At 63.6% G+C, this 10,796-nt stretch overlaps 5 protein-coding genes across 6 annotated transcripts in view; 2 read left to right on the top strand and 3 right to left on the bottom strand.

Moving 5' to 3' along the window:
- Nucleotides 1-2,670, top strand: part of CLDN15 (claudin 15) — a 7,678-nt gene extending 5,008 nt beyond the window's left edge. Inside the window, exons 2-5 of the mRNA XM_032799417.2 lie at nucleotides 878-1,042; nucleotides 2,165-2,246; nucleotides 2,329-2,439; nucleotides 2,568-2,670. Of these exons, the coding sequence (XP_032655308.1) occupies nucleotides 878-1,042; nucleotides 2,165-2,246; nucleotides 2,329-2,439; nucleotides 2,568-2,670 (461 nt within the window). The remainder of the gene's footprint in view (nucleotides 1-877; nucleotides 1,043-2,164; nucleotides 2,247-2,328; nucleotides 2,440-2,567) is intronic.
- Nucleotides 1-10,796, bottom strand: part of LOC116836046 (uncharacterized) — a 441,820-nt gene that overhangs the window by 262,113 nt on the left and 168,911 nt on the right.
- LOC116836047 (uncharacterized) overlaps nucleotides 1-10,796 on the top strand; it is a 445,785-nt gene that overhangs the window by 301,631 nt on the left and 133,358 nt on the right.
- Nucleotides 1-10,796, bottom strand: part of LOC116824745 (uncharacterized) — an 864,335-nt gene that overhangs the window by 828,837 nt on the left and 24,702 nt on the right. The window lies entirely within an intron of this gene.
- LOC116836057 (dnaJ homolog subfamily C member 3-like) overlaps nucleotides 4,905-10,796 on the bottom strand; it is a 17,532-nt gene continuing 11,640 nt past the window's right edge. Inside the window, 4 exon segments of the mRNA XM_075070656.1 lie at nucleotides 4,905-6,591; nucleotides 6,775-6,923; nucleotides 8,145-8,277; nucleotides 9,282-9,402. Of these exon segments, the coding sequence (XP_074926757.1) occupies nucleotides 6,449-6,591; nucleotides 6,775-6,923; nucleotides 8,145-8,277; nucleotides 9,282-9,402 (546 nt within the window). The 3' untranslated portion in view covers nucleotides 4,905-6,448.

Genomic DNA, 10,796 nt, shown 5'->3' with positions numbered 1-10,796 from the left:
AGTGGGGGCTGGTGGGTCAGAGCAGGGGGGGCTGGGAGCCAGGATTCCTGGGTTCTCTCCCCTGCTCTGGGAGGGGAGTGGGGGCTGGCGGTTAGAGCAGGGGGGGCTGGGAGCCAGGACTCCTGGGTTCTCTCCCCTGCTCTGGGAGGGGAGTGGGGGCTGGTGGGTCCAAGCCGGGGATGGGGGGAGGGCTGTGGGTCAGGTTGTCACCTGCTGCATCCGTGAAGTTCAGTCCATTTGCCGGCTGAGGGGGTGAGATCACAGCATCCCCCCAGCGGCCCATCCCAACGATTGCAACAACCTACTACTGCTTCCCGGCCCAGAGAACCGCTCCGCTGGCCGCGGCTCAAGGAGCGAACCGTCCCTGCCGGGGCGTGCGGTTTCCGCGGCTTTGAGGTTCCCCCCACATCACATCTGGGTTCAGGTCTGCCCAGCGAGTCAGCAGCCGGGTCCATGCAAGCCCCTGGCCTAGCGGGGCCCCCGACTCAGCGGAGCCCACCGGCGAGGCGGATCTCGCTCCCGTCTGGCCCCTGTACCGCGTGGCCCATTCTCCCTCTTTCCTCGCCGGGTAGAGGACTGGCCCCAGGGATCGGGGTGGCGGGTGGGTTTTTTGACTCTATCTGCGCACGGACATACCGAGTGCCTCCCCGTCCTGATTGTACTGACCCTGTCAGGTAGGGGGCGATGCAATGCGCCCCAGAGTTCATGGGGAAACTGAGGCACAGTCACGTCTCGCTCTTACGGTGCGCCCCGGCCGTGCCCCACAGGCCTCCAAGTGTTCGCCCACCCGGCTGAGCTGCGCCCCACGGAGACGGGAGCTCCGGACCCTCCTCCGGCTCCCCCCATTGGATCCCTCCCATCCTTGTCCTCTCCGCAGGCTACCTGCAGGCCTGCCGGGCCCTGATGATCACGGCCCTGCTGCTCGGCTGCCTGGCCGCCCTCTGCGCCGTGGTGGGGATGAAATGCACCAAGGTGGCGGACGGGAACCCCGAGGCCAAGGGAAAGATGGCAGCTGCCGGGGGCTGCATGTTCATCCTGGCGGGTGAGAGCCTGGCTGGGCCCCCCATGGGCCCGGGAATAGCCACGGTGTGGGGTGCTCCGGCCACGCATCCGATCTGCCCCCTATGGGCCCGGGGGGAGGGAATAGCCACAGTGTGGGGTGCTATGGCCATGCCCCCAATCTGCCCCCTATGGGCCCGGGGCGAGGGAATAGCCACAGTGTGGGGTGCTCCAGCCTCGCCCCCAATCTGCCCCCTATGGGCCCTGGGGGGCAGGGAATAGCCATGGCATGGGGTGCTATGGCCATGCCCCCAATCTGCCCCCTATGGGCCCGGGGGGAGGGAATAGCCACAGTGTGGGGTGCTCCAGCCTCGCCCCCAATCTGCCCCCTATGGGCCCGGGGGGAGGGAATAGCCACAGTGTGGGGTGCTCCAGCCTCGCCCCCAATCTGCCCCCTATGGGCCCTGGGGGGCAGGGAATAGCCACGGCATGGGGTGCTATGGCCATGCCCCCAATCTGCCCCCTATGGGCCCGGGGGGAGGGAATAGCCACAGTGTGGGGTGCTCCAGCCATGCCCCCAATCTGCTCCCTATGGGCCCTGGGGGGCAGGGAATAGCCACAGCATGGGGTGCTCCGGCCATGCCCCCATCTACCCCCTATGGGCCTGGGGGGCAGGGAATAGCCACAGTGTGGGGTGCTCCAGCCACACCCCCAATCTGCCCCCTATGGGCCCTGGGGAGGGAATAGCCACGGTGTGGGGTGCTATGGCCACGCCTCCAATCTGCCCCCTATAGTCCCTGGGGGGGAGGGAATAGCCACGGTGTGGGGTGCTCCGGCCATGCCCCCAATCTGCCCCCTATGGGCTCGGGGGGGAGGGAATAGCCACGGTGTGGGGTGCTCCGGCCATGCCCCCAATCTGCCCCCTATGGGCTCGGGGGGGAGGGAATAGCCACGGTGTGGGGTGCTCCGGCCACGCCCCCAATCTGCCCCCTATGGGCCCTGGGGGGGAATAGCCACGGTGTGGGGTGCTTCAGCCACGCCCCCAATCTGCCCCCTATGGGCCCGGGGGGCAGGGAACTGCCCCGGCGCTGTGCACACAGCCGCTGGGCGTGGGGGGGGGCCGTGGGGCTGCCCCCCAAGGCACTTACGCTGTCTCCCCCCCCAGGGCTGTGTGGGATGGTGGCGCTCTCCTGGTACGCCTTCAACATCACCCGGGACTTCTTCGACCCCCTCTTCCCCGGCACCAAGTAAGTCCGGCGGGCTGGGGGGGGTCCCGTCCCTGCCCCAAGGGAGGCCCCCAGCTCTGACCCCCGTCTCTCCGCCCCACAGGTACGAGATCGGCCCGGCCCTGTACCTGGGCTGGAGTGGGTCCCTGCTGGCCATCGTTGGGGGGGGCTGCCTGCTGGGCTCCTGCTGCGCCCGCTCCTCGCGGGACAAGAGGTACCGGGGGGGGGGGGGACTTTCAGCCCGGGGACCCCCTTGTCCCGGAGCAGAGGGGAGATTTCCCCCCCACCAGCACCCCGGCTTTGCGTGTGTGTGACCCCCTCCCTCCCCTTGTGTCCCCCCAGCTTCAGCTACCCCTACAGCGCCCCCAGGGCTGGCCCCCAGCGCCCGCGCCGAGGCTCGGACGCCAGCAGCGTCGGCAACTACGGCAAGAACGCCTACGTTTAGGTGTGGGGACCGGGGGACCCATTGCAACCCCCCACTCCGATCCCTACTCCCACCCTGCACCGGACTCGGCGGCCGGCGTCGCCGCGTTCCCACCCCCTGCGGCCCTGGGACGGGGGCAGGATTGTTCGACACCCGGCAAGGCCAGAAGATGCCGGTCAATCACCCAGGGGTGACGCGCCCCGGGGCTGCAGCAGAAGGCAAAAAACAAACCCCACACAATGTCCCTGCTAATCTGACTTGGGGGGGGGGGGGGGGGCGGAAAAGTCCTTCCTGACCCCCAATCCGGGGATCGGTTGGACCCGGACCATGGGAGCAGCCAGGCACTTAGAAAGAGGGGTCCCTGGCCCCACGCCGCCGGCGTCTCATCTCCAGTCGTGGCCGAGCCCTGATGCACCAGAGAAAGCTGGAAAAAACACCCAGCGAGATGCACCCGGCAAGAGGTGGAGGGGGCAGAAATCTTCCTGACCCTCCAAACAACCAGGCGAAGCCCTGAAGCATGAGAGTGGATCTGAGCGTCCCCATGCGAACAGGAATTTTTCAATGAGATTTTTTTTTTTCCCCATAGGAAAAGGCCGAGCGACAGAAAACAAAACTGTTTGGGGAAGGTGTCAGGTCTGCTGGGGGAAGTGGGGGGGGGGAGGGGGGGATTTTTTTTTTAAAAAAGGGCAGAAATGCTGAGATGGTGGCGTTTCGACGGACCAGCTCCACGACCGGTCGGCTCCCAAACGCGGTTGTGGGTTCCCGGGGAGTGGAGCCCGGCGCTGCCCGTGGTGGTGGGGGGCGCTTGGGGCCTCGGTTCCAGCGGGGAGGTCCAGGGGGGTTCGCCTCCCTGCTCATACCTGGCGGGGCTGATCCGGCGCGGGCAGACGGGGCGGCTGGAGTCTGCCACAAAGCCAGCCTGACTTTCTCCACCCGTCTGGAGTTTGGGGGGAGCCGGGGACAGGCAGCGGGGCGCAGTCGGACTCGTCACCTGTTTTGTACAAAATAAACATGTTTTTTGAACGCAAGGGCCAGGCGGTTTCTGGGGGGTGGATACCGTGGTGGCTGGTGAAAACGGGGGGGGGGGGGGTATTATAACCCGGGACAGCTTGGGGGGACTCCCGGTCCCCCAGATCAGCGACACATTGACGGCCCTGCTCCAGCCTGGGCTAAAACAGATGCGTCTTTTAGCTCACACAGCAGAGGTTCACATAGGGGAATGAGTAACGCACGGGGACCAAGCAGAGCCCCCCCCGTAGGAGCGCCAGTACCAGGGTAGAATTGGGGGGGGACTGTGGTCCCACCCCCCTGCCCAGGCCAGGGTAAGAGCTGCCCCACAGAGCCCAGGCAGCTGGAGGACGTCCCAGATCCTCCACCCCCTGGGGTACGAGCCCAAGAGCTGCCTCTGGCTCGCACACCCAGGGCAGGGGGAGAGTGTGGGGCTCCTGGCTTGGCCAGAGGGGGGGCCCCACTCAAGCTTTGGGCCGTTCTGGTTTGACGCGGTGCGGCCGGCGGGGGGAAATCAGCAGGAACGCCACCCGTGGCCAGCTTGCGTTGGCTGCAGGAGGGAGGCTGGACAGAGGGTCGGCCAGTATAGCCCGACCCTGCTATGCTGGAGCAGCGGGAAAACCAGCTCCACCCTGATTCTGAGATGCGGCTGGATCCGGAGCCTCAAGGCTCCGTGGCTGACGAGAGAACGTGTAGGAGAAGGACAGACTGGCCTGTTTGTCAGAGCCTGATTGGTCCGGCCTGTTCCTGGGTCTGCGGTGAGCCCCGTCTCCGTTCCGTGCCTCAGTTTCCCCTCCCACCCTTCAGGCTGAGGTCTCCGGGCAGTGCCTGACACAATGGGGAGGGGAGGGGAGGGTCTGGGCCGTGCCAAGCAGGACGGTGGCCCAGATCTAAGTTGGGACCCTGGCACAACAGGAGAGCTGATCTTGGTCAGGGCCTCTAACCCCCTACTTTGGGGGGCGGGGGTGGGGGGGAGCTTGTTTCATTCCAATTCTTGCCCATGACTAACTCCAAGGCCTAAAACACAATTGGGAGAAAAGTCCTCGCAGTTAAAGATCTACCCCCCTCCGGGCCAGGCCGAGCTAAAGTCGCAACCAGCATCACACCTCGCCCCCCACTTTCAGAAAAAAGACACCCCCCCTGGCTGCTACTAAGGCTACCAACCCAGTTAACCCTTTCAGGCTCCCGGAAAGCCTCCGCTCCTCCTTCCCAGCCCAGCTCGAGGGGAAAGGAAAACTGGGCCCCCGTTTGCCATAGAAACTTTAATCCCAACACTCGGGGGGGAACGGCCACCCCCTTGCCAGGGCGCCACCCGGTCCTGAAAATGAATCAATGTTAAAAATCGTATCTATAAGATAGCAAAGGAGGGGGGGCAGCAACGGCGAGGCTACCAGCCAGTGAGGGTGGTAGCCACCTGAAGAACAGTTCAGCCTGGGCTTCCATCCACCCAGACAGAAATTAACGGCGTCCTCGTAGAACGAGGGAGTAAAAACCGCTCAGGCCACCCAACGGACCCGGAAAAGGAAGCTAAGAAGGAGGCGGCATCTTTTTTAGCCACACAAAGGCCGGGGTGGGATTTTGCCAAGAAGGGGAAAACACATTTGATTTCTTCTGCAAAGACAGATTTAGAGAATTTTCCTGGAATGGGGGCGAGTTTTCAGCCAGAGTCGTTACTGTGCAAAGGAGATTTTCTTGGGGGGCGAGGAGGAGGCTTTTTTTGGTTCATTAAAAAAATACTAATAAATAATCTAGCCAATATCCCCCGCCCCGGCCAGACTCTGAGCACCCACAGAGCAGAAAAGCTGGGCCGGCTTTCCAGGGCTCGTTAGAGGTCGGTTATGTGGGTCCCATGCCTGCAGCCCCCCACTGACATGACGGGGGTGGGCTCGGAAAAAAGGAAGGGGGTCTGAGAAAAATCGCAACAAAAATGAAGAAATTTAAAGAAAAACCTGTTTTGTCTTACATTTTCCTGCGGGACAATTTTGATTTCCTGGCGAGAATTCAAAAGCCGCCTGATTTTTTGATTGGGACGTGGTGGCAGCTTCGTGGGAGATGTAGTTTGAGCACCTCGTGCCCCCCCTTTCTGGTCTGGAGCCCCCGGCTGGACTACATCTCCCATGATGCACCACTGCCACCACTACTGGAGGGGGAGGTGTGCATTATGGGAACCCCTATGGGAGACGCAGGCCAACCCCATAGGAGGCAATGAGCCCCCCCATGACACCTCCCATGAGGCCAAATACAAAATTTGTCATTTCTGAGGCATTTGTTTGTTTTTCCGACCAAAAGCCATAACTTTCCAAAGCAGACGCGTTTCCCATGCAGCAGACACCCCCCGGGGCAAATAATTCTCCTTTTGAGGGGAAAACTTCCAGTCACCGCACGTGCCGAACCTTTAACACCGACCGCTTTTCTCCTAAGTGTGTGTTGGGCACCACCAACGGGAAGCGAATTCAAACCTGTTTCGCTCCAGGGCTGAGAGGCTGCGAAGACGCGATGCACAGACGGAGCGAATCAAATCAGTTCTCCGAGAAATTCAGCACAGAAAGAGCGACCCTCACGGGCCTTCTTGACACACCCGAGAGAGGCGGCAAAACGATCTCGTTCTCCCGGGGAAAGCAAACGCCCCGGAGCCGGCCCCGTTCCCAGGCCGGAGAGAGACGTGGCAGGAAACGGTTGACGCGATGAGCGGGAGGCGGCTCCGGGGCGCGGGCAGGAGTCATTACAGGGGAGCCCGTTGGGCCCAGTCTCCCCCTCGCCGCGCGGTCCGGAGCTCCTCCCCCACCCCGCGCTAGTTGAAGTGGAATTTGAAGTGGAAATTGCCAGAGCCGAAGGGGTTGAACTCGAAAGGCCAGTGGTGGGGGTGCCCTCCCCCTCCTTGCTGGTTCTCGGGGTCCAAGGGGTCCTCTCCGGAGTCGAACTTCTGCCGCATGTCTGGAAGGGAAAGGCGGGGATTTGGGGGTCACGTTTAGGACCTACCCACTAGGCATTGCTGCCCATTGCCTGAGAAGAGAGAATTTCTGCCAGGCACCCAGAGCTGGCTGAAGGCCGGGTGACCGACTGCTTTTGCCCAAGCTTGGCTGCCCGGTCCACCGCCCCCCCGGGCCAGGCCCCTACCTGGGTCCGTCAGAACCTCTTTAGCGGCCGCGATGTCGATGAATTTCTTCTCCGCCTCCTTCTTCTCGTCCTCGGACTGGAAGTTGTCCGGGTGCCATTGCTGGGCCAGCTTGCGGTAGGCCTTGATGACCTCCTGCTTGTTGGCGTTCCTGTGGGGGGGGAGCCAACAGGCGGAGTAAGGACGGGGGTTTCGGGGCGGGGGGGCCCAGCCGGGGTCCCGTCTACACTAGCCAGGCTGCCAGAGAGTTCAGTTCTGGGGTCCCCAGTTCCATAAGGACGTTGGATAACTGGAGAGGAGGCCACAGGAGCTATTAAAGGACTGACCCCCCCCCGAGAAGCGGCCTGCTCAGTCTGTTTAGCTGAACACCGAGATGGTGAAGCGGGGGGGGGGGATGGTGGGGGACTACTTGATTCCAGTCCAACCAGGGGTTCTCAAACTCAAGATGATCACAAGGGCCGATCCACTGACACCTCCCCTCCCCACCGCGCCCTTGGCCCCGCCCCCACTCCACCCGTTCCACGACGCCCCGCCCTTGGCCCCCATTGCAAACCCTCCCGAAATCCCCACTCCGGCTCCACTCCCCTCCCTGCCCCCAGGAGATGAGGAGGGTGCGGGTGCACCAGGGGGATCAGGAGGGGGTCAGGGTGTACAGGGTTATGGCGGGGGGCTGGGTGTTGCAGGAGGGTTGTGTAGGGTTAGGGGTGCAGATCCGGCAGGGGCTCAGGAGGGGCTTGGGGTGTGGGATGGTGGCAGGGGGTTCAGGGCAGGAAGGTTGGGTGAAGGAGGGTACGGTTGTGGCAAGGTCTCAGGGGCAGGGGGTTGGGGTGCAGGAGGCGGTGTTGGGATGCAGCCGGGTTCAGGCAGCGGCGCGTGTCGGGGTACAGGAGGGGTGTGGCAGGGGGTCAGGGGGTGGGCTCCAGCCCGGCATGCCCCGGGGGCAGGGCAGGCTTCCTGCCCGCCCTGCCCCGGGAAGCGGCTGGAACACGGGGGAGCAGGGGCACGGGGGGTGTGTGTGGGGGGGGTGTTGCTGTGCTTCAGGCACCGCCCCAGCAGCTCCCATTGGCCGGGAACGGGGAACCGGAGCCGCTCTAGGTAAACGTGGGGAAGGGCGGGGGGGCCGTGAGGGCTGTGGGTTCGAGACCCCCTCGGGCTAGAAGGACCTCCACGGGGCACAGAACCTGGGCTCTGAACTAGCGAAGGTCTCCGAACCCACGGCTGGACGTTGAAGCTCCCCACTTCCTCCTGGCCCTGGGGTCCTGGAATGACTTCCCTTTGGGTGGTATGTGTCATAGCCCCCCTACTGCGAGCCGCGAGGGGAGATTCCCCCCACGCCGCCGGTTCGAACCTCGGCCTGGTCAGTGACACCCACCTCCGGATCCCCAGGATCTTGTAGTAGTCGCGTTTCCTCGACTGCTTCAGCAGCTTCTGGGCTCGCTCCAGCCCTTCCTTGACCTCCTCGTTTTCCCCGTCCAGCTCCTTGGCCTCCTGGTAATCCTCCACCGCTGTGAAGCAAGCGGAGCTGCCTCACGCCGTGCCCAGCTCCCTGCGCCAAGGGACCGGCCCGGGGCCGTCGCTGCCACTTGCCGGCCATGGGCATTCGGGTGCCTGGTTCTCCCCAGGGAAACTACAGCTCCCAAGATGCACCACCCGCACCGCCTCTCCCAAAGGGGCGATCACGGTGCATCATGGGAAATGGGACGCGCCCATGATGCACTGGGGTCTCTCCTCCTGTTGCTGAATCGCAGTAGTGCATCGTGGGAGCCCCCGGCCGAGGGGCCTCGTGGAAGGTGGAGACCCCCCCAAATACAGCTCCCGCCCCGTCCTGCCTTCCACCTCGAAGAGAGTAGATCGGGGGGGGAGGGGTGTTGTGGGAGGCACCCCACAGGCATAAGGACCCCGAACTACAATTCCCAGAATGCAATGCCTCCCATCTCCAAGAGGGAGGACTGCAGAGCATCATGGGATATGCAGTCTCACAAGGGGAACCCCAGCAGGAGGTACCAGTTTTCAGCTGGAATTAGTCCAGACTCAATTTCTGCCCCCCCTTTTTTGGGGAGGGGGGAGGGGATTTTCCATTGAAAAATTTAGACAAATATGCCCCTCCCCCTGCCCCGCCCCTACTATACCCCACATCACTCCCCTCCCACAGCTTGGATAGAACCCAGGAGTCCGGGCTCCCAGCCCCTCCCACCTCACTGGCTCCCAGACATGCCCCCCCCAGGACGTGCCCCCACTGACCCTCTCAGAGCTGGGACCGAACCCAGGAGTCCGGACTCCCAGACCCACCCTGCTCTACCCCACTCCTGGCCCTGGCCTGGGAGTCCCAACCCCCAGGGTGGTGCTCAAGCCACTAGGCTGCACTGCCTGCCAGCACAGGGGGGGCTCCTTCCCCAAGGGCGGAGGCATCGCCGGTAGCTGGGAGGACGGGGCGAGATCGCGCCCGAGCCGGCCCTGAACGTTCCCCACGGGAAGGCCGGGGAGAGGCCCCACGCCCGGGCCCCCCTACCTCTCTGGAACTCCTCGTTCAGGATATAGGCCTCGGCCCGGTCCCGCAGGACGAAGACGTTGCGTGGGTCCCGCTGGTGAGCCTCCGTGCAGACGTCGAGGGCTTCCTGGGCCCGTTTGCTCTGTCGGGTTGGGGGAGAGGGGGGTCAGGCTGCGGCCGTGGGGCTGATCCACCCCTCTAGATTATCGCATCCAATCCTCGCCACGCCCCACTGATCCACCCCCTCATGCTGGCTGGGATGGGTACATCTGCCCACCTCCAGGACACCCCCCACGGCCCCGAGACCCATGCCCCACACTCTCTGAGCCACGTCCCCCCCATCCTCTCTGGGATGTGACCCATTAGCATCCCAGACATGCCCCACGCCATGTATTCCCGCCGCAACCGCCCCCTCTCCCGTCGGCCCGCGCTGGTGGGCGGGAGATCGACACACCCCGGGGGTGTTAATCCAGCCGCATTCGCCATCCGGGGACCCCACTAGCATGAAGACCGCTGCCCTGCGGTGCGGGGTCATACGTGGGGCACACACGGGGGGAGACAGAGGGTGACCAGACGTCCCAATAAAATCATGACCAGCCTGATATTTCGGTGGCTGTCCCGCGTCTCGAGACACAATTTGTCCCGATATTTCACTCTGCCGGCAGCACCCAACCCCCCGATGGAGCTGCGTTGCGCCAGCCACTCGCCCCCCTTCGGAGGCCCTCCCTCACCGGCCCCACGGCAACGCAGGGAAGGATCATTTCTCCCCATTTCACTGAGGGAAACTGAGGCACGCGACGTCAAGGCACCGTTTTCAAAAACGAGGCCTTTCGATCGAGTCACTTTAGGGGGCTGAAGCTCGCGGCGGCTTTCGAACACACTGCCTTTGGCGACCTGCCGTCGGTCCCACAGTGAGTCCGCGGCGGCAGCACCAGAAATCGAACCCAGGAGACCTGATTCCCGCAAGTCGGGCTACTGGATAATTGGCCAGCAACATTTCTCCCCTCCGAGAGCCCACTGGGGGGGTATTTTTGCAGGCAGGGTCTCTCCTCTCCTAGAATATTTTGGATTTTCCGTCGGAAAACCAGAACAATTTCAGGTGCCGAAACTGGAGGGAGGAGGGAAAAAAAACCTGATTTTTCTACCCAAATTTGAATTTTTTGGCAGGAAACAAACCCCCAGTTTTGGACCAGTGCTAAGCCCAGGACAGGAGCATCCAGAGCCAGGCCCAGCAAGCGCAGGACAGGCCCAGATCCTGGCTCAGGGCAGGGGGCTGCGGTGCAGGAGGGGTGTGGCAGGGGGTCGGGGGGGTGGGCTCCAGCCCGGCAGCACCCACGGGCTGCCAGCAGGGGGCAGCGCTTAGCGCCAAGGCCAATCACAGACCTGCTCAAAGCCCCATTACAGAGAGTGCAGGTGGGGGGTGCAGGCGCTGGGCCAGTCCCGCTCTGACCCCGGCGTGGGGGGGATGGGCCCGGCTCTGTGTGTGTGTGTGTGTGTGTGTGTGCTGCCCCCTGCTGGGGGGGGACGGGCCCGGCT

This window comes from Chelonoidis abingdonii, chromosome 11 (assembly GCF_003597395.2).
Source record: "Chelonoidis abingdonii isolate Lonesome George chromosome 11, CheloAbing_2.0, whole genome shotgun sequence".
NCBI lineage: Eukaryota > Metazoa > Chordata > Testudines > Testudinidae > Chelonoidis > Chelonoidis abingdonii.
The sequence above is the reverse complement of the archived record's forward strand: the minus strand, read 5'-3'. Positions and strand labels throughout refer to the sequence as shown.